Genomic DNA, 22340 nt, shown 5'->3' on the forward strand with positions numbered 1-22340 from the left:
AAGGAGGCCAGGCGATTCAAATCAGCTCGGATATTGTGGGATACTTGTTATAATCCGACTCAGATTGCTTTCCATGTAACAACTGGCTAGATTAGATTCAAACCGACTTGTAACCCTAGGTCATGAGCCAATATAAGGCAGCCAAGGGCGCCTCTCGAGGGCATCCCATGTCAACTCTCAGCAATACAATCCAGGAAAACACAGGATCTAGGGTATTACTCTCCAAAGATCCAAACCTATCTAAATCCTCGTGTTCTCGTGATTACCTTCGAGTTCTTGGTCTCACGATCCTCCCTACCTACAAATCAACCACTTGGGTAACCCCCTAGTGGGCTGCCGGGCTACTAAATCCAACAGGCAGTTTCAAGTCTAGAGGACAGTAAAGCAGACCACGGTGCCAGATATGCGGCAGGACAAATCACACTGCTATTGAATGTTGGCATCGATTTGAAGAAGATTTTCAGCCATCAAACAACAAGAAGTCAAGCTTAGCTGCCTATGGTGTTGATACTAACTGGTAAATGGACAGCGGTGCGACTGCCATATTACCAATGAATTGGACAAGATGACGGTACGTGACAAGTATGGCGGTTATGATCAGGTTCACACAGTGAATGGTTCGGGTATGAAAATTAGAAGTATTGGTCATTCAAGTTTACATACTCCAGCTCGCAATCTTTTACTGAAAAATATTTTGCATGTTCCTAGTGCTCATAAAAGCCTTGCTTCAGTTCATCGTCTTGCCTCTGATGATAATATATTCCTTGAATTTCATCCAAAGTTTTCCTGCATCAAGGACCGGCAACGAAGAAAACTCTCCATCAAGGTAGGTGTGAACGAGGCCTTTATCCCTTAGTTCCCAACTCTTCTGAAGCAAGCACAAGTAAAGTAGTGTTTGGAGTTAATAAGCCGTCCTTGTATAGATGGCATAGTCGTTTGGGTCATCCATCTTTTCCTATTGTTAGGCATGTTTTGAAGAACAATAATTTGTCGTTTCTAGATGATACTAGTAGTAACTCAGTTTGTGATCCTTGTCAAAGATTCAAGAGCCATCAATTACCTTATGCAAATTCCAATAATGTGTCTACTTTTCCTCGCCAATTAATTCATTCCGACGTGTGGGGTCTAGCTCCAGAATGTGTTGGTAGACATACATACTATGTGAGCTTCATTGATAACTGTAGTAAATAACGTGGATCTATTTGCTTCAAAAAAATCTGAAGTTTTCCAAGTCTTCCATAATTTCCAAAACCTTGTTGAGCACAAGTTTGATAGGAAGATTTTATCCATGCAAACGGATTGGGGAGGAGAGTATGAGGGCTTGCATTCTTTTTTTCCAGAAAATTGGCATCTCCCATCGAGTTTCATGTCGTCATGCTTACCAACAAAATGGTTCTGCAGAAAGAAAACATAGGCATATAGTAGAGGTTGGGCTTGCTCTCCTTGCTAACACATCAATGCCCTTGAAATTTTGGGATGAAGTTTTCCTAGCTGCCACTTATTTGATTAATCTCCTGCCTAGAAAAATCATCAATTATCACACACCACTAGAGCTTCTTATTCAGAAAAAACCCAACTATGTCACTCTTCGTGTCTTTGGGTGTGCATGTTGCACAAATCTTCGGCCATTCAGCACAAGAAAACTTGCTTTCCACTCAAAACGATGTGCCTTCCTTGGTTAGAGCTCTATTCACAAAGGATTTGTCTTGACATTCCTACTGGTTGTGTGTATATCTCACGTGATGTAATCTTTGATGAATCTATTTTTCCCTTTGAAACCTTGCATGAAAATGCTGGTGCTCGTCTCCGTCAAGAAATCCTTCTTTCACCAGATCATCTTTTGAATAATAGCTCCGGTTATGTAGGTTGTAATGCTAATACTACTGATGATCATAATCCACATCATGGTTCTAGTGCTGTGTCACATGTGCAGGAGCGATCAGGAGAAAATTTGGCACAAAATGATGTCTACATCATTCAAAATGGGCAAGAAACAAGAAGTTTTACATACAATGAAGCAAGTCCGGTAGGCACTGGAACCGAAGATGATGTGTCGGCACTGACAAGCATTGAATCCTACGGTCTCCACACGCGTCGCCGCACGCATCCGTCCCTGGTGAGCCGCGTGGTGGGACGCAATAGGCGGGCGAGCTGAGCTCGGCGGGTCGTGCCGCACCTGGCAAGCTGCGCACCGCACCTGACGAGCCATGTGGTGAGCCACGCATGGCGGGGAGCGTGCCCAGCCCCCAATCAACTCGTGGAGCACATGGACAGGTGGGTTTCACACCCGCGCCCATACTCAGCACCTCGGAGTCAGTGGGGATTGTTTTGCTGGGATCTTTTACGGCTCCAAATTTAACTAGAGAACCTGAGTTTGTATCCTTTCCAGCACCAAATACTCCTCGTCCAAGGACTAGATCTCAAAGTGGCATTGTTAAATAAAAAATATACTAATAGGACTATCAGATATGGTTTCTTCTCGTCTATAGGCGAGCCACATACTCTACAAGAAGCACTTGGGGATCAAAGATGGACAAAAGCAATGGAAGAGGAGCTTATGGCAATTCACAAAAATAAGACTTGGCATTTGGTTCCTCCTTCTAAAGGTAACAATCTCATTGATTATAAGTGGGTGTATAAATTGAAACGAAAAGCTGATGGGAGTATAGATCATTATAAAGCAAGATTGGTCACTAAAGGATTCAAGCAAAGATATGGTATTGATTATGAAGATACTTTTAGTCCTATTGTGAAAATAGCTACTATTCGACTTATGCTAACTCTAGCCGTCTCAAGAGGTTGGTGTTTGAGGCATCTAGATGTTCAGAATGCATTTCTTCATGGTGTTCTTGAGGAAGATGTTTACATGAGACAACCTCCAGGCTTTGAGGATACAAAATTTTCAAATTATATTTGTAAGTTGGATAAAGCTATTTATGGGTTAAAGCAAGCTCCCAGGGCCTGGTATTCACAATTGAGTTCGAAATTACTTGATCTTGGGTTTAGAGCATCCAAGTCTGATGCGTCACTATTTATTTATTCCAAGTCGAACACAACCATATTTATGCTCATATATGATGATAATATCATAGTGACAGGGTCGTCCATGGATGCAATTTCAGCCTTGCTTAAGATCTTCGCGCAGATTTTTCTCTTAAAGATTTGGTTAATCTAAATTATTTTCTTGGCATTTAAGTCAAACCAACTCAGGGAGGCATTATACTGTCACAAACAAAGTATGAGTTAGATGTGTTGAAAAGAGTTGGCATGACAAATTGTAAGTCTTCTCCAACACCTTTGGCAACCTCAAAAAATTATCCTGTCAATATGGAATGTTATTATTATTAGAAGATGGTACAAAATGCCGCAATATTGTTGGGGCTTTGCAGTATTTAACTCATACTCATCTTGATTTGACTTTTGCTATTAACAAAGTGTGCCAATTTTTACATGCTCCCACAACTATTAATTGGGCGGCTATCAAACAAATTCTAAGGTATGTAAAAGGAACATTGAATATTGAGCTTGAGATATGCAAGTCATCTTCTACTTTGATAAGTGCTTTCTCTGATACGATTGGGCTGGTAGCATTGATGATAGAAGGTCTACTGGTGGATTTGCTGCTTATTTTGGTTTGAACTTAATTTCATGGAGTGCCAGGCAACTGTCTCTAGATCAAGCACTAAAGTAGAGTATAAATCATTGGCCAATGCTACAGCCGAAACTATTTGGGTAGAAGCTTTACTATTAGAATTGGGTGCGAAATTAAAAGAACCGCCTTATTTATGGTGTGATAATCTTGGTGCACTTATTTGTCAGCTATTCCTACCTTTCATACTCTTGCTAAACATATTGAGATTGACTTTTATTTAGTGAGAGAAAGAGTAGCAAGAAAACAATTGGAGATTCGGTTTATTCCATCAAAAGACCAATTGGCGGATGGCTTCACCAAGGCACTTCTAGTACGGGAGTTTGAAAAATTCAAAGGCAATCTAAACCTCAGAAGCAAGCCCGGTTAAGATTGAGGGAGGCTATTAAAGGATAGGTTTTGGTTTCTCTCTTGTAAAAGAGTTTTATGTTAACACGTCAAATGAACGTGATGTTTTTGGATACATAGATATGTTGGTTAAACCTTGAGTTACAAATAGATGTTGTATAGATAGAGGAGGTTTAAACCAACTATATCTTGTGCCACACATTATGCAAACTCTTGTAATCTGTTGGGAATTTCCCATATATAACACGAAGCCGTGCGCTAGCCTAGGCAGGCAACCACGTTCACCCAATTACCATCTTGTCTTTCAAGGAGTGGCATAGGTGACACCTATCTCTGCTGGCTGTGGCTGAAGTCTGTCCACACCTCCTTCTTGAGGCTGCTGTTAGCAACATTGCAGTGTGCACCCATAGGCAGAGGTGCGGAGCTGTTGTTTGCTCGAAAAATCTATGCATCTTCCGGAAGATAATTTCTTATTGAACTTCTACTTTAAGATTCATGCCTGTCACTGAATCCAATGGTTGTCGAGCATTCTTCCTTCCTCCACTTCTCGTCCAAACATGCCGGCACCATTGCTTGCCATTGCACTGCTGCTTCGGGTTGAAGGATGGCCCAATGGTGACGGTTCATCTGACAGTGGAGGCGAGGCAGCGCGGGAGTGAAAGTGCATCTTGGCCCCCTGAACGGTTTTTGGTGTTGATTACATGCATAATTAAGGGACTAATATTTTTATTGAGAAATTGATAGGCTTAAAGTAAAAGAAATACAAAGGTATGAAGAAGGATCCCAAAATATTTTGAAGCATAGTGTTGGAGCATATAAGAAGAATGATTTATATTTTTTTAATTTTGAAATTGAGTATAGTAACATCGTACTGTAAAGGGGATGCGGCTGGTTGGCTTGAGATGTCTAAGTGTTATTTTGAGATGCTAACCACCCATAAGAGATACCACAACTTTGCACGTTAGCATGTTTCTCACAGTTTCTGTGTGTGTCAGAAGTTCTGACGTGGGGTCGGAAGCTTCCGACAAGGGGTACTTAACGGATTTTATTTTCATAGCGTCGGAAGTTCCGACAGGCACTTTAACAGCACATTAACAACTAGGTTTTAGGGGTTGGGTATTTATACCCCCTCACCTCTCTCTTCCTTTGTTGCTAACCTAACCTCAAACTCCTTGAGCATTCAACACCTCCTTGAGCATTCAATATTCCCTCCTACTCCCTTCTTGAGCTCATCCTTAAGAGATTTGAGCTAGGACTTGGGTGAGAGGAAGGTTTGAGGTGTGTGATTCTAGCTTTGAGTGTGAGGTCAACCTTGTTCATCTCAAGAGCACTTGAAGCATCTTCGGTCTTCGATTCACGTTTTTTACCCTTGAAGCTTGCTTCTAGACAGTTTGGCACTGCCTGTTTGAGCGCTCTCTCGTTATGGTGCGCCCGGAAAGTTTGTATTGCCCATCCTCTTGGAGGATTTATAATGACTAACCTAATCTTCCTTTGTGGTTTATTGGGAGATGTAAAAGGTTAGTGAGGATCCGACTCTTTGTGAGCTTCTCAACGGAGATATAGTTTCCTTTGTGGGAATGAACTTCGATAAACAAAACCATTTGTCTCGTGTGTTTATTGTGTTTTTCAAGTTCTTGTTAACTTAGAACTTGTTTGGTCCCTATATATCCACGAGTTTGTGAGTTTTCTCTTGTAGGGATCACCTCTACATCTTTGATGAACTTTTGATTCAATAGATTCTGCTAAAACAAGTTTGCATTTGAAATTTGTATAGTGCTTTATCTGCTGTTGGAAGTTCCAACACCGTTGGAAGTTCCAGCATATTTGACACCGTTGCGAAATCAGACGGTGTAGGTTTGCTGGTGGGAGGACGAAAGATCGACTGACGCACGATATTTTTTCTCCTTCTCTCTTTCAAACCATGATGAAAATTGATGTAACGTTTCGCTGTGGATGTGCCATGCATTAGGACTTACTTTGTAACATTTTACTTTTTCTAGGAATTTTTCTAAACATTGCTAATTGGATGAGCCTGTGCAAATCCTATCCATCTAGGATCCATGGGTGGGTATGATTTGCTATTAGCACGGCACCTAAATGTGCCGTAGCACTAGTGATGGCAATCGGGCGGGTCTGGACCCGAGACATGCGGGTTTGACGGGAGCAGGGGCGGATCCGAAATTCCCCCACAGGTCTCGGGTTCTGAGACCCGACACATGGCGGGTGCGAACTCTCCTGCGGGTGACCTAGGGTCCGAAGTATACATTTCGTCCTTAAAAACTAGCCCAGATCCACAACAATTACTATATAACTCTCCGTTCTCTCCCCGTCTCCCGGCCAGCGCACCGCACGCCCGCACCCCTAACCCCAAATCCCCGTCGCCCCCTCGCCCCCTCGCCCAGTCCGCCTCCGCCTGTCGCCCGCGAGCGCCCGCCCCCCTCGCCCTGTCGCCCGCGAGCGGCGAGCGCCGCCGGCAGCCCGCGCCCGTCGCCCCCTCGCCCGCGAGCGCCGCCGGCCGCCCTCGCCCGCGAGACACTGAGACAGGTAAGTGGCCATCTTTTTTTGCTCCTCCTTTGCTTCACTGAGCTTATATAATTGATCTGTTTCTTACTTCTGTGACTGTGTTGCAGATTGTTGGACCAGTTAACACCAGCGACAACTACTTCACTGAAGGAGAGATCTTCATGTTCATCTGATTTTGAAAGCGTCTCCTGGGAGTCCTGCCCGGCTGCCCCTCTCCCCTCCTCCGCCTCCTCCTCCCTCTCTTTCTCCAGGCGAGCGACGGCCGGGGGATCCTGCGCTGCGCCACCCTGCGCCGCGCCTTCTAAGGCCGGACACCAGGTACGTGCATCGACCTCCTCATCCCTTCCACTTGTGTGACTTCAGGCACCTGAAGCCCTAGATCTGACCTAAAACTTGCGGCGGGAAAGGGGAACGCCGAAATCAGCTTGATTAGGTGGTACAGTATTGGTGTTCTTTGTTTAGAGACCTGCTTAAAGAATCTAGTGTGATTTCTAATCAATAAGCAGCACTACCAGAGTAACAGCAGCACATGGAATATCCTCGCGCAGTTTCAGATTAGTTCCGTAGTGTTCCTTTTTTGAATCATCAAGAGCTTGTTTCAGCTACCCCGCCTGCCTTTTATGTTACAAAACCTCCCTACCTGTTTGCATTGCCTCTTGTAGAGGGACAAGAGGAAATCTTAAAAATGAGAGCTTTTCGTTTCTGCGGCTGCATATACGGCTGCTTGACTGCTTCCGTGGTGGTTTTGCATGCCTGGTCTAGATTAAGTAGTCAAAGAGAACATGTTGCATATAGTCCAATTGAAGGTAAAAGCCTAGGTTTGACTACCTTAATCCCAGTGTACTACAACATGCACGAAAAAAAATGAGGCTTAAGTGAGCTCTTTTCTTTCAGTTGTCTTTGTGGTAACGCCCTTTGCTCCAAGATGATATCATACATGTATGTTTTGGGGGAGCAAGTTGGCACCTAGACATCAGGTGTAACAGTGCACATGTCAGTACTCCATGCTATAGTTGATAGCTGATAGTTGAGCTAAGAAATGATGCTATCTGACCACCTTCTGGGACCCCAACCAAAATTATCAATGTTGGTGTTTCAGGCAAGTCAAGGACCAGCAACCCTGACATATTACGGCCATTATTAGTGTTCCTGATTAGTTGCTTGGTTATAGTTTTATATTGTTGATTCACCGTTTATGGCCCCACATTTTGCCCTATTGTTTAATTTCTAAAAGAAAGTTCTGCTCCAGTCTTGAAAAAGATGCGGAAAGCTAAGAGGGGCGGTGCTGATCTCACTAAATGCATTCATAAGAACAGAAGAGCTTGCAAGAATGAATCATTGTTCTCAGGTCTGCTAGATCTTCCTCTTTTCTGCTAGGTTTCCCCCACATTTTCAGAGCTTTATTTGATTATTCACTGTTCACAGTTGCCTTAATGTTTTATTTCCTTCAACTAGGTCGCTTCCTTGGGGACTCTAATCAAGATGTTCGGTCTGGGCTCAGTGATGGGCTAAAATCATATTTATCTAAACGTGTTGCCTCTATTACTTTGTGCGATGGTGATTATATATGCTTAGTCGTCTCAGTTATTCAACAAATATATATTGAAACGCCACCAGTTATAAATAATTTAAATTGCGATCTTCTGTAGGAGACAGAATCTTATTTTCATGCTCGGGCATAGCTATGGAACATCAGGGTCACCTTACAAGGTTTCTGACTTCTGCAAGTTTGGTCAGAGCCCTCGATGGTACAAACGAAGACCATGATGACTTAAAGGTTGGCGCTGACAATCATCCTTTACTGATTTGCTTAGTTCAGATAATTGTGTGCTCATTTCTTGCCTTATTGTTTTGTAGATTGAAGTGCGACATGAAGGCAATGAAGTGTATATGGGGATTGTGGGTCAATTTGATTTAGATCACAACTTTGCTGTTGTCAATGTCCATGCCTTCCTTGATGTTCAAGTTGGACCTTTCCAAAGTGCACCGGAAATTCTGGCCCATGGTGAGATATTAGTAGCTATAGGGCGTGGCGTCTGTGGTGAAATAGTGACCAAGAGTGTGGAACTGGATGATGATTCAAGGGTATCTGAGGATGATGAAGATCTTGATTGTAAAATCTCAGAGGTACACTTGCATGACGATATCAGCATTTTATTCTATTTCTGTTATGCTGTTTTGCATGGAGGCAATAAAAATGATTTTTTATTATATATTTAACTGTTGTTCTATACAACCTCATTTTGTTCAAATGTAACCCTTGTTGCCTGTCACCTTTATTGTGGTATTAGGCTTGGGAGGGTGGGCCAGTTCATTCTATTGATGGGACGGTTGTTGGCATGAACCTTTTTTTGACCATGAGAAGAGCTGTTTTCCTACCATGGGGCACAATTCTCAAGCATCTGGAGCATTACTGGACATCCCAGGAAAAGAAGACTGGTGTTGCAAAGGTTTACAGGTATGTCTAATCGATATGTGCCCTTGATTAGTTCACCTGCTCTATTCTACCTTAGCTCTTCTCCTAAAAGAGCTTATATGGTTAGCCCTTTTGCGTGCCAGACAACATATGCATGCAATAATCTGGATCATTTGCTGCTGTTCCTTAGCCTATATGGCATCTGAGTTTTGCACTTCTCAGTGTTTACTTTTAATATTAACTTGTTTCTTTGCCACCTCAACCAACATATGGTTACCTTTGGCATGTATCACGCATTCACTGTTGTCTTGTAAGTAATATTTCTTGTGCCAATCTTGAAAACTGTATGTGTCTTGGAATGTGCATTATGATCATGTGTTTTCATGAAACATTTTCAACGTGACTTGAGGTCCTCATTTCTCTATCTTGTTACTTGCCTATGATTCTACCATGTAGGTTTTGGCACCATTTTGCGTATTAATGCATGGGTTTGATCCATTTTACTTTTTTGGTTAGTACTCAACTAGTCATTTTATGTTCTGCAGGATTGGACCCGTATGTGAGAAATATAACAGCCATCCAGAAGGTGAGTGCGCAAGCATTCCTCAGACTGCTTAAAATTCATACCTATTTAGAAGCTGTGCAAGTCTAGAGTTTACATTTGTATATCAACTAGTCTGGCCCTTTCACTTGTACCCTTATATTTTTAGATCTTATCAGGGCATATGTACATTACATCTTGGGTATGTTCATGCACTCTAAATTCTAATGTGAATTGTTTCTCAGGTTGTTATCATGATATAACTAGTGTTACATGCTGATCGTTGTGCGCAGAATTTTGTGAATTTACTTTCCGTGTATACTATTAGTATAGGAAAAAGTCCAAATTATTCCCTTCAACTATGTACCAAGTCCACTTAACCCCCTAAACTATAAATCGGTTTACTTAACCCCCTAAATTTCTAAAACTTCTAAAACCAGCTCATTTTTCATTTTTGACACCCAACTAAAACCGGTTTTGCCACGTGGGTTTGCTTGTTTCGATGAACGGAATGGCCACATCATCAACCATCTGCTGCCAGCTCTACCCTCTCTTCTTCTCTCCCCTCCTTAGCTGCCGCCGTCACCCCTCTCCTGCTCTCTTCTTCCACCGCAGGCCACCAGAGCTGAAGCTCCTCTTTCTCTTCTTGCTTCTCCTCCCACGAACAAGAGGCATGCTGCTGCAGCTTATCCGCTTCCCTTCCTTCCAATCAGCGCAGACCAAGCACATGCCAGTACCAATTCAAGCAGCAACCGCAAACCACATCTTACTCCCTCCACCCCCAAACGTAAAGCACCAGAAAACCCCAATGCGATCAGATCCTCCTGCTGCTCTTGGCCAAATCCCAAGCCATGGCCCACAACTTTTCTCCCCAAGACTTGAATCAGCCACCACCAAGCAACTCTACTCCTCATCTCTTCCTAATCAACCCCACCAGAGCAACAACAACCACAGCAAAGCAAGTTCGATCCCTCCCTACCCTCTCCATTCTTGCCTCCAATGAGAGCAGGGCAAGCACATCAGCAGCACACCACGGCCATGCCACTTCTCTCTCTCCACGACGCCGTTGCTGGCCTTACACTCACCCGCGCCACGTGCGCTTGCTGCATGAGGGAGTAAATCGCCAGTGGTGCCTCGTCTGTTGCGCTCGACAGTTAACGGCGCCACTCACAACTTACGGGAAGAGAGGACGCGGCCAGGGAGTAAGGAGCTGGTGGTGCCACTGCTGAATCCATGTGCATTACCCCGAGCATTGGGTCAAGGTTACGGCAGGCTGCACTGGCAGCGTGAGGAAGCGGGCAGCTGCAGCGAGCGGGCATGTGGACCAGCACGTGGCATTGCCAGTTAGCTGCTGTGGCAGGTAAGCAGCGGATTGCACCGTGCCGCATCAGAACGCATGAGAATGAGGGTGGCGGCAACAAGAGGAAGACGCCGAGAGCAGATGTGGACAATGGATGATGATGTGGCCATCCTAGTCATCAAAACAAGCAAATCCACCGTCCAGGTGGCCAAAACTGGTTTTAGCTGGGTGTCAAAGGTGAAAAGTGTGCTGGTTTTGGAAACCCCGGGGGTCAAGTAAACTGTTTTATAATTTAGGAAGTCATGTGGACTTGATCCATAGTTGGAGGGAGTAATTTAGACTTTTTCCTACCAGCTTCTCATGAGTTATACTGGTTAGAGCAGTGAACTTGGGGGGTCGTTGAAACCCCCTTGCCAGTCCATGTTCGAAGCCTGGTACTGCTTCTTAAAACAAAGCCCAGGGGTCGTCTCCCCCCTGAGGTCAAGTTTTTTTTAATCTAGACTTTTTTCCTTTAGTATTTGTCAGCACTGATCACTTGACCTTTGTTGCACCAGTACATGGAGCTTTTGTCAACCAGGAACTGTTAGATCTAGACTCCATGGGTTACCCTAAGTTACCATCCTCCATGTTAGGAGGTGAGTAAGTGCTTCTAATTTTGCTGACCTTTTACAGTTCTCCTGTACCACTAACAACTATCCAACAATGTATATTTCTCCAGATGGCATGATTTTGGTAAATACTTTTGAAGAAACTTTTGGCGACATGCATGGTGAAGGTGTTTGGAGAAAATTCAGCAAAAGAGCTTCTAACATAAATCGCAGTATTGTCGCACTGGCTTCATACGATGGTGATTTTACATTGACGTGCCAATTACTGTTTCATTTCTGTTTTGAGTACAAACTAGCTGATAACCAGAATCATGGTACACAGGAGAAAAAAGGTTTTTTGCATGCACGGGTTTTTCTATTGAGTGGAATGGATCTACGATAATTTTGACATCAGCAAGCTTGGTTAGAAATTCTGGTGATGAGAACAAGATTGTTGAAAACTTGAGGGTTGGTGCTCATTGTTCTGCAACAGCTGTTCTTTTAAGGTTCTGCTTAAATCTCATCACTGTATTATTTGCAGATTGAAGTGTTGCTTGAGAATCAATGCATAGAAGGGACGTTGCAGCATTATAGTCTACATTACAACATTGCTCTAGTCAGTGTCAAGGATTACCCTGCTCCTTGTGCATCAAATACTGAGCTTTTTTGGACAGAGTCAAAGTCTTTTAAAGTAGCAGCTGTAGGGCGTTGCTTCAAATCAGGAGCGCTAATGGCTACTATTGGGAATCTGGTTTCCTGGACAGGCACCCTTGATTGCGATTTCCTCGCACGTTCCACATGTAAAATCAGTAAGGTAATCTTGTATTTTTATTGCCTCATTTTTCATGGTGATAGTAAATACTCCTGTTTTTTACAAGGCATAATTTGACTGTCTAAAAGCGAGCTTTTACCGTAAATTCCCCTGACATTATTTTGCTTGTAGTTACAACATATGGCCATGAGAAAGTACTTTGGAATCTGAATCTAACAGTATCATTATTTTTTTGACAACCTAGATATTATTGGTTTAATCAATGGTCAAAACTTGAATTTGTACGGACAAAATACGCCTTGTATTTCTGAGCAAAGGAAGTATATAGTTGCATTGGAATGAGTTGCCTAGCAATACCTATTTGGAATAGAAATCACAGCTTGTTCATGTCAACTTGCTAGGTTGGGATTGGGGGCCCTCTTGTTAATCTTGATGGGGATGTCATTGGCATGAACTTCTATGATCAGAGAATAGGAACCCCTTTCCTGTTTTGGGAGGACATTTGCGAAATTCTAGCATCGTTTGAAACAAAAAGGTATTCAAGTGCATATCACATTGTTCTTTTTTGGTACATTTTAAGAAGCTTGCTGAAGCATAATATTTTTTTTGGTATGTTGACAGTAAATTTGGTGAAGTTGGCAATGATAGTGATCCCTCTGGTTCGCCTTTCTGGAAAATGAATACAGATAGGAATACTAAGTTAAACAGGTTGGTATTCTGATGCATGTTACTATATGTTAAGCTGGGGTCAAGTTTTGGACATAAATTATTTTCCTTTGAATTTAACTGCAGGTGGCCTGTGCCCATGCCTCGCTGGTGCCATCTTGAGGATAGGGATAAGGATAAATCTGATGATGAGTTGGGCTTTGAACCCAAATCTGGCCGCAAGCGGAGATACAGTTACATCAGGGGAAGGAAAGTCGTGCTCTTTTAGATGCGAAACTCGAGCTCTTTTAGATGCAGTTACGCCCTTGATTGGGTCTCACAATCTCCATATTATTGCTGGTTTGAGATGGCAGATGTAACCCGTGGCTTGCTGAAGTTTGTGATATGCGCTTCGTTTGTATCTTGTAATTATTTGGTGCTATGTTTGGCATGCAGTGGTAGTTCGTGAAGACCGGTTAAATAGCTGCCTGGGGGTCTGTCAAGTACTGTTTTGGCCTTTTGGGCACAAATCAATGTTCTGTGTTGGAAATCTGCCAACATATTTAGAATGGATCGTCTGAGTGACTTCAAATGTTACCCTCACTGACATGTGGGGCCCATATAATTAGTGACTGAGGATCTATGCCTTTTGGGCATATTTGGGCTTTGGAATCCTTTATGCAAACTGTTTGGTTCCTTACATATAGAACAGTTCCATTGAGTGACAGCACCATTTGGAAGGGTCTCTGCCAATAAATAGACCAGCACAAACTTTTCACTAAGATCCCTAGAAGTTGCAGGCTGAGGGGCACCATCCACACATTCGCCTGCTTGCGTTTGCTGCAGCGGAGGCTGCATGGCTGCTGGTTGTTCATCGACTCTCCTTCCGGTTCCGGGGTGCCTGCGGCGCCCCCTCAGCCCGGCCACGTTGTCGCCATTTGCCGTCCGTCTGTAAGGGCAGCTTCAGCGTTTGTTTTTAGGTGGTGCTACGAGGAGAGAGAGGAATAAGGTCTTGTTTAGTTACCCAACTTGGGTACACCCAAATTACTGTAGCACCACTGTAGCGTTTCGTTTGTATTTGTGAATTATTGTCCAAATATTGTCTAATTAGGCTCAAAAGATTCGTCTCGCAAAATACAACAAAACTGTGCAATTAGTTTTTGATTTCATCTACGTTTAGTACTCCATGCATGTACCGCAAGTTTGATGTGATGGGGAATCTTCTGTTTGCATAGTGCCAAAGTTGGGAGTTGGGAGGGAAGTAAACAAGGCCTAAGGTGCCAAGGAAAAATCTGCTGGACGATGTGACTGCTGGCCCGGGGGGGGGGGGGGGGGGGGGGGGGGGGGGGGGGGTTTGCATGCGCGGCCATTTATTCACGTTTGGAGTGAGACTTAGTGATGTGGTCTTGCCTTACCAATACTGTGTTTGCTATATGTTAAAGTTGCCCGCTTCCCTGCGGTGTTCCCGGCCTTTTCCCTGCGGAGGAAGCCCACGCGGAAACCTTCCACGCATGATCTTTCTGACCCAAGCCTGCGGGGAGTTTTCCAGCCCGAGCGAGCCCAACATCCGCGCGAAAACGGACCTAACCTGCCGTGGCCTGGCGATTTTCCCCGTCACGCCCCCGACTCGACTCCGCTGCCGCTGCAGTCACCACTCGCCGCATTCGGGCGCACCTTCTCCGACAAAGAGGTGCTCAGGGACCTCATCGCCTGCTTCGCCTTCGTCGTCTTCCTCACCTCCGTCAACTCCCTAATCTTCTTCGTGCTCACCCTCGGTGCTGCAGTCGTCTGCAGTACTCCGCCATCGCGCACCCCTTGCTGCGGTCTCCTCCACCGCCTCCGCATCAGGTAAGTCCTCCTTCGCCAGCCTCTCCTTGCCATGCTAGGGTTTCTCCTCTCCTTTTCTCACCTCACCTCACAGTCGCAAAAATTCTTGCAGATCTTGGGGAGGAAAAGCTGCAGACACAAGCGAATGACGACCTAACGCAGTTTCTACGCGGCGGACTTGCTAGGTTCGGACTCTCCTACCACCTCCGCCTCCCCATCAGCCATCAGATGCCGCCTTTTGCTCTTTTCTTTTGTCTATAAGAGCTTTTGATGCTGAAATGTGTACAAATACGCAAAGATCCGGTAGGAAGTTGTCCCATTTCTGTTGTAGGAATGTTCATTTTGATCCTAGTATGTTTGGAAGTAGGGAGGAGCCATTACTTGTGCTAGTTTCTGTGTGCAGCTACCCAAGTTGCACAATTTAGATATTTGGCATCCGGGTTATAAGATTGAAATGCAATCGTTCGTATTTCCTAAACGATAAGCATCTCATTTACAAGTTTCCTTTCTCTTGACCCAAGTGAATGATGACTAACTGTGAATTTTGGTTTCATCAGTCATGTAAATGTTTATTTATGCTGGACAAGTATCTGTATCTTCCAAATGCTGTGAACAGTTCATGTTCTGGAAATATTTAAGCTGAAAGCTCTGCCACATTAACCTCAAAAGAGGCCTAGTTGATGTTGATTACATGATATAGATAGACAAAGTTCTCTCATTATCTTGCTGAATAATAACTGGAATCTTGTAGGGAGAGCTTTTTGCAAGAATAGAGCTTGAATGTAGATTCAGATTGACACTGATTGCCATTGCTACTTCATTATTCTGTCTTCTTGCTCCATTTTGCAGAGTAGAGTAGGTAGTGCCAGATGTTAAAAAATTTAAAGAGAAAAGCTGGTTGTGGTACCTTTTATACTTTTACCGAAGTTAAATATGATTCTGAATATTGCGGTTCCTACTTGCTTAGCCATGTTGGTGGGCTAAGAATCCCAAAATAAATAAATATTGGTCTACATAGGTTTATCCGTTATAGCAACATTTCCACTAGAACTAAATAAGTTATTTCAGAACTATTGTTCAGTTATATTTTTTCACAGCATGATCTGAACTATAATGATACAGAAATAGCACCATTTTACTACTAGATCCCATCTATTTTTTTTCCTTTTTGTTTCATTACTAGTAGTTCCAATCTGTCTGTATGCTGACCGCTGATTGCTAAGACCAAGCAACATTATCTTCCTCTTTTCCCTATATATACACCATGCAGCTAGCCTAAGTACAAAAAAAACCCCGCAGCAATGGTGCACATTGACATAACCCTTTTTTCAGGGATACTTTTAGGGTCATGAACACACATTCTTATTGTTCTATTTGTTGGGTTACTATATTCATGAACACACATCGATATCATTTTTTTTATACTATGAATTTATCGCTAGCTTTTATTTTTCCTTACAGTCTGGAAGTCGACTTCCTCCAACGTGTAGCCGAAGCGGCAGGCCGATAGAAAATCGGTACCCGTATACATCATTTCCACTTATCGGCTTTCAGGCCCCAACCATTGAGGACATCACCACCGCCCGATCAAAATAGAAGCTAAAGATAACTTCTTCAAAGAAGACGAGCCGCCGGGTGCGTGTCCGTATAGAATCGGCCGATCCATCGGCGGTGGCATCGTCTGAATCCTTAGCTGCATCGACTCTGCCGATTATCGAAGAAGTCGATCCCCAGGCCGCTACAGAAGCTGGAGCAGCTGTTGCATCTTTGTTGGTAGAAGCCGTTCAGGTAACTTTGTACACTTCGCACTCTTCTAAGTATCCTGTCGGTATTAATTTTTTTCCTTTCTGTTAGGCTGCGCAAATCGCCCCAGCACAATCTCCATAGCAATCGGCCACATTCCAGTTAGAGACCGAGACGCCGGCAATCCCTCCCACTGAGGTAGAGGATATCTGTTTAGCCCCAACTTCTTAATACTTAATCAAAATTTAACTGATTTTTGATGCAGGCTACTCTGGGTGCGTCGATCGTGCCCTTTCAACAACCACTGGCCGGACGACTCGCAGAGGTATAGCAGTCATTGTCTATCATCAGACTTAATCATTTGCCTTATACTTATAAAGATCTATTTCCTGTACCTTTCCAGGAGGCCGACCCAAGTACGGCGCTGATAATCATCGAATCCTCCTTCTTTGACGAGCCAGCCACGCCAATTCCCGAGATGAGGGTAGCACTCCCATTGGCACAAATAGAAGAAATCCATTTCAAGGAGGTAAGATACTTGACGTCCAAATCGACCGATTTTCTATTACCGTCGGCTAACCCATCTCTTGCCCAAATTGGCCGATTTTCTATTACCGTTGGCTAACCCATCCCTTTATTGTTTATTTTTCTTAGAAGCAGGATACCCCCAACAACAGTCTCTTTTCCTTTGCGGTTGCACTTTCTGACGATGAGGAGGTCGCCTCGCGCCAAGTTGCACTGAGTTCAATCCCTGATGACATCTGTGCCAAGCTCGAGAGCATACGGACCGTCCTCCAATATGATATCGGCTGACTGATGGAAGATGCCTCGCCGATTCGGCTTCTTTTCAGCGAAATCAGAGGTCGAGCCCCAGAAGAGGCAGAAGAAGCTCTGGCACCCGCAGCGTATATCGAGTCAATGCGGGTCCCGGTGTTTAGAGCTTTACGGCACATGGCCGATCGTGCCAAATTAGCAAAAGCACATGAAGAGGAGGACTCCTATAAACACCGAGCTCAAGAAGTGCACCAAAGAATCAGCTTCCTCGAAAACTCCCGCCCAGATATCATCAGCGCCATAGACCGCCTCAAACGGCGAAGGGCAGAGCTCACCAAGGAGATGGAGCAGATGACCAAGGCCATAGCCGCCGAAGAGAAGAAACTTCAAGACCTTCTGTCATTGCCGATTTGAAGCAGGAGAGGCAGAACCTGGCCCATGAAGCAATCAAACTCCATCGTCACATGCCAGAAGTCCCTGGATCAGCTGATGACGACCAGAGGACTTTAGACTCGGCCGATCAGGTTAGGTAGCGAGCGATTGCGGCTATTAATGCCCTCCTTGGGTGAATTGTAAAAACATTGAATGCTCTGTACAAACATTTAATATCCTCTTGCCGTTGACGTGCGAATTCAAACTTGACCGTCCTCTGTGGCAGCCTTTTCATCTAATGATCCTTTACTCCGATGGGACGTGTCTTACCAACCCCTCATCTTTTTCCTTCTATAAGTATGAGACCCCCGTATTGCTTTCTAAAAGCATTCACCTCGCCCATCCTATTTTCCTCAAGTAGTCTGATTTCCATACTCTCAGACTAGGCGCAGAGATGTCTTCTTCTTCTTCTTCTTCTTTCTCCGTCAATCAGGTACGAAATCTTCCTTTGTTCCTCCGTCTAACATTTCAATCAATCTGACGATGGGTGGTTGTTCGTTACCTTTCTGCCGAGACGCCTTAGTCGTGGCCTGGAATGAGCCATCGAGGTTATGCACTCCGACGAACCGCTGACGCAGGCAGTCAGAGATCTGATCAGGACTCATCACGAAGAACTCAAAGATCATATCCCCGCTCATGTCCAAAAGATCCTGGATCACATGGATGTCAACTGTTCCAGGCGGCCGCCAACCAAAAGGAGTCATCCGCTTCCTCGTCAGGTTGCCCTCGAGGATGCCATGGTAGGGACATCCCAACCGCCTCTCGACAGAAGCCACCAACTTCCTCGCCAAGTCGCTGTTGAAGCCGCCATGGAGAACTTGGAGGAAAAAAGCACCCGCCTTCTAATAGAGCTAGGCCGGATTGAGAGAGAGATTAAGAAAAACCATGACCAATGAATGTATTGGTACTTTTAGTCTAAGGGCGACTTGTACCTTGTTGTCCATGTATCCTATTACTGTACCGAATAATGAATCGGCCATACTGATCAAAGATTCCGTCCTCGAGGCGATGTCTCCTCGCATCGGCTATTTGAACACGAGTCAATAGGAGTCGGCCACAACGTCTCGACACACCATATCGTCAGCTACGCATCTACCCATATGCTGGGATAGTATCTCTTCAGATACCTTCCATTTAAGGCTCTTGTGAATTCTTCTCCTTTGATAGTCTCTAATATGTACGCATTTTCCGGAGCGCATCGGCCGATTCTGTACGACCCTTCCCAAGTAGATGACCATTTACCAAATTTGGGATCTTTAGACCCTATTGGCAGCACCAACTTCCATACCAAATCTCCTTGGGAGAATTGCTTGACCTTGACCTTCTTGTCGTACCACCTGGCCACCCTTTTCTTATTTTCTTCAATGCTGATCAGGGCCCTTAATCACTGACCCGCCAAATCGTCGAGCTCCCCCTTCATGAGGAGGTAATAGTCATCGGCCATCAACTGATCCTAAAGCGATGTGCGCCTGGACCCCGTCCTTAATTCCCAAGGCAATACTGCCTCGTGACCGTACACCAACTCATAAGGGGATATTTTAGTGGCCCCGTGGCAGGCCATCCTGTAGTCCCATAAAGATTCAGTTAAGGATGTGTGGCAGATCCACCTCGGATTAGCCAAATCAAGGCCCGGTTAAGTCACCTAACATGCAACACTCGGCCTTAATCGGGCTAACTCGAGATGCCGTTGGATTTCCTCTGATTTAACCACTTTGACAGGACCGAGTTTAGCAAAACCCACACGAAGGTGAGTGGTTCCAGAGAATACAACAAGTCCACCGAGTTAAACCAATTTACTATTTTAGTTCAACAACAAACAACATCAGAGTTTTACAAGGTTCAAACGAAACAGATAGAAGGAAAAAACGAGCGGAAGCTACTTCGTCGGGGTCGGACGTCCTTGGTGAGGCCTGCCAAGATGTCAGTGATCCCTCTCCTCGCCGTCCGAGGAGGGATCCCACTCGACTGTCCAACCCGGAGGGAGTTGGGGCGGCCAAGTGCCAACAGGAGAGGACTCGGGAGCAGCAACTTCACCTGAAAAAGAAGAGCCACAACAAGGCTGAGCTACTAAGCTCAACAAGACTTAACCGACCGGGAGTAACTACTCCACCACTTCTAGACATGCAAGGCTCTTTGGCTGAGGGGTTTGTTTGGCAAGAAGCACTAAGTAGATCCTTATTTTCAAGTTTTAGCTCAGATTCTAGGTTCATTAACCGGTCTAAGTTGGCACTTACTCTAAGCAAACATAGAACCAACCAAGGGTGTATATATCATCATCAAGACCATGTCATCATCAGATTTCTTTATTACTCAGTGTAGCATAGCGATCGAGCAGTCTCAAACTGTGAGAGGCAGACGAATCGATTCGAGTTCTTTAACCATGCATGGTGAACCTAACCTCACGACATCCGCGCACCACCGAGGGTCGCTTCCTGTGTCGGCCTTCCCCATCAATTCCCTAACCCGTGTCGGGCCCATTTCCTTTGGTGCAATGTTCCACAGACCCGGCCTCTGCCGTTCTGTGACCACACTTGCCACCACGTGCGGCCGCAGGGGAAACTCCGTTCCAAGGACAATGGGGCGACCGCTCACGTCTAGGTTCAATCCGGTACTCGGCTTCCTTATCCCATAATAAGTATGAGGTTAGTACTTTCAAACACTTGATCACGAACACCACCACTGTAGGGCCTTAACAAGTTCCATAGACAGACGGGGCGATCAGCCGACCACCAAAGAGCTAACCAAAACCCTACCCCATCCGTCGTCCTTATAGTTGTAACAGAAAGGAAACAACCAACTCCTACAACTCGCGAGTGATAGGAAATCACTCAGCTTTTACCGCTTCCTATTTAAGCATAGCAATTACTCGGTCCAACAGCTAGTGTTCAGATCAGGGAACTAGGTCATGCATCTACGGTTTCAAGCAACTCCTATGCGTAAATGCACAAACAAGATGAAGAAGACATGCGCAAGTTTGGGAAAAACTGGGTTCATGCTCCGGGGCTTGCCTTCAAATGAGGAGGAGGGAAGCTGCTCTTCTGCTTGGGCGGCTTCGGCTTCTGGAAGTGGGAGCTCGGTTGCAGCTTCGTCTTCCGGCGCCGGTGCAGCTCGTAGAAGCCGTCAGCGAGACGCAGCTCTACACAAATGCAATGCAAGAGTTAGTATTTAGATGGTTATTTCAACAGCAACACTTGCGAGTTTTAGCCCAGAGACTGGTAGCAAGCTACGGAAAAAGGTGGGGAAGTTCGCTTGGGTTGGGGAAGAACAAGGTAAAAGGATCGGATGGAAGGAAACTTATGATCTGACCCTTAGACTAGAGGAATAGATGTGCTGGGGTCCTCAGACTTAACGTAGAGAAGTCCCCAAATCTTTACACATATACCCTCGGGTCTAGGAAAAAGGATACAGCCGAGCCCTAGGGCGAGGCGGAGAAAGGGTCAGCGAAATAGACATGGTCGGACGAGATGGAGAAAGGGGTCGGACGTGGAGGACAAGGGGTCGGACGAACGGAAGGGGTCGGATGAGGCAGAAAAGGGGTCGGCAGCTTACCTTTGGTTCACAGGTGAAGCTTGGGGTCAGGAAGGAGCAGACTTGGGCGGAGGAACTGGAGCACTAAGACTTGCAGCGGCGATGCCTGGCGGTGCTCCGGCGGCGGCGACGGCGCTTCTTGTGGAAACAAGAAAGCTCTTGCGCAGCGTGGAGGAGTAAGCGGCGGGATGGATTGGAACGGCGGGCGTGGGGTGGAGAGGAGAGTTCCTTAGGGACTTAGGCTGTAGCGCTTTGAGCACAAAGCAGAGGAACGACAGCAAGGCAGCGATGGCGAAGGGGACTCCTGCGGAGCTCTGGCATTCCTTTTTATAGCTGCGCGGAAGAGAGAAGGTTGGAGCGGCGCGAAGACCGGGAAGAACGGTGGAGTGCGCTGCCGGGGCGGCGATTGAGCAGCGGTGCGGCGGAGCAGGACTTCGGGGAGGACACCGTCAGCCATTGGGCACTAGAGATGGGGCGGCGCAGGCGTGGTTTTGCCGGTGGTTGAGATTTGACGGAGGCGGGCGTCGTCAGGCGGTGGATCTGATGGACGTGACCGAGGGAACGACGCTAGAAGCTAGGGCTCACAGGTGAGAAGACAGGCGGGCTGTGGTCACGCGGGCGAGCGCGAAGCAACAGACTGTCGGGGGCGCAGCTCTGGTAGGGCGGAAAAGGAGCTGTCGCGGCCGGGGTCAGAATTGGCGACGGAGGAATCGTCGCGTAGCGCAGTCCGGGGCGGCGCGACTGTGGAGGGGCGGCGGAAAAGTCGGGAGGCATCGGGCTCCGCAGCCGGGGGTCCGGCGGGGTGATGATGGGCGTGAGCGGCGAGGCGCTGCAGAAAGGGTTGCAGAGGGCTTCCGCTGCGATTGGGGAAGGGGGCGCGGATATCCATCCGGTCGCGGCCGGCGACGGGGCGGAGCGGCGGGGGTCGGAGAAGTTGGGCCACGCGGCGGGGCAACTCTGAAGTGAGCATGCCACTCGAGTGCGTCTGTCCTGGGAGATCTGGGGGAAAGATTTTGTGGGTCCACCGGTCAGTCTCGGTTGGTCCACTGCTCAGATTGAAGGGAGGCGTTGTGGGAAGACTTAGAAGGATCCGGCGGGTGAGTTGGGGTCGGCTGGGTCGGGATTGGGGAACCAGCGGAGAGGGGTCGAATCTCAGGGGTCGGGACTGGACTGTAGGTTGAGCACTTAAACTCGGGAAAGCCGAGACGGAGATTAGGGACTCGGATTAAGATTAACTCGAGAGATTTGGGGTCAG

General features: G+C 45.9%; 1 protein-coding gene across 2 annotated transcripts; it reads left to right on the forward strand.

The window, feature by feature from the left end:
* The first annotated feature begins 6401 nt into the window (after nt 1-6401).
* On the forward strand, nt 6402-13453 carry LOC117860474 (uncharacterized). 2 transcript variants are annotated; one of them, XM_034743774.2, is made up of 15 exons: nt 6402-6541; nt 6628-6838; nt 7770-7868; nt 7976-8077; nt 8170-8297; nt 8378-8647; nt 8812-8978; nt 9482-9522; nt 11332-11412; nt 11496-11624; nt 11708-11832; nt 11906-12178; nt 12538-12671; nt 12758-12844; nt 12929-13453. In XM_034743774.2, the coding sequence occupies exons 3-15, from the start codon at nt 7781-7783 to the stop codon at nt 13068-13070; spliced, it is 1767 nt and encodes a 588-aa protein (XP_034599665.1). In that variant the 5' UTR covers nt 6402-6541; nt 6628-6838; nt 7770-7780; the 3' UTR covers nt 13071-13453. The 2 variants fall into 2 exon arrangements, with proteins under 2 accessions (XP_034599665.1, XP_034599666.1); XM_034743775.2 differs by lacking the exons at nt 7770-7868; nt 7976-8077 and having other exon boundaries at nt 6403-6541.
* The last annotated feature ends 8887 nt before the right edge of the window (nt 13454-22340 follow it).

The sequence above is a fragment of the Setaria viridis genome, chromosome 6 (assembly GCF_005286985.2).
Source record: "Setaria viridis chromosome 6, Setaria_viridis_v4.0, whole genome shotgun sequence".
Lineage (NCBI taxonomy): Eukaryota > Viridiplantae > Streptophyta > Magnoliopsida > Poales > Poaceae > Setaria > Setaria viridis.

Excerpts from the sequence above, each read along its gene's own strand:
- LOC117860474 (XM_034743774.2), top strand. The coding sequence starts at position 7,781 with ATGCGGAAAGCTAAGAGGGGCGGTGCTGATCTCACTAAATGCATTCAT. Across the intron at positions 8,979-9,481 it reads GGTGTTGCAAAGGTTTACAG|GATTGGACCCGTATGTGAGA; the intron begins GTATGTCTAATC and ends TATGTTCTGCAG. Across the intron at positions 9,523-11,331 it reads ATATAACAGCCATCCAGAAG|TACATGGAGCTTTTGTCAAC; the intron begins GTGAGTGCGCAA and ends TTGTTGCACCAG.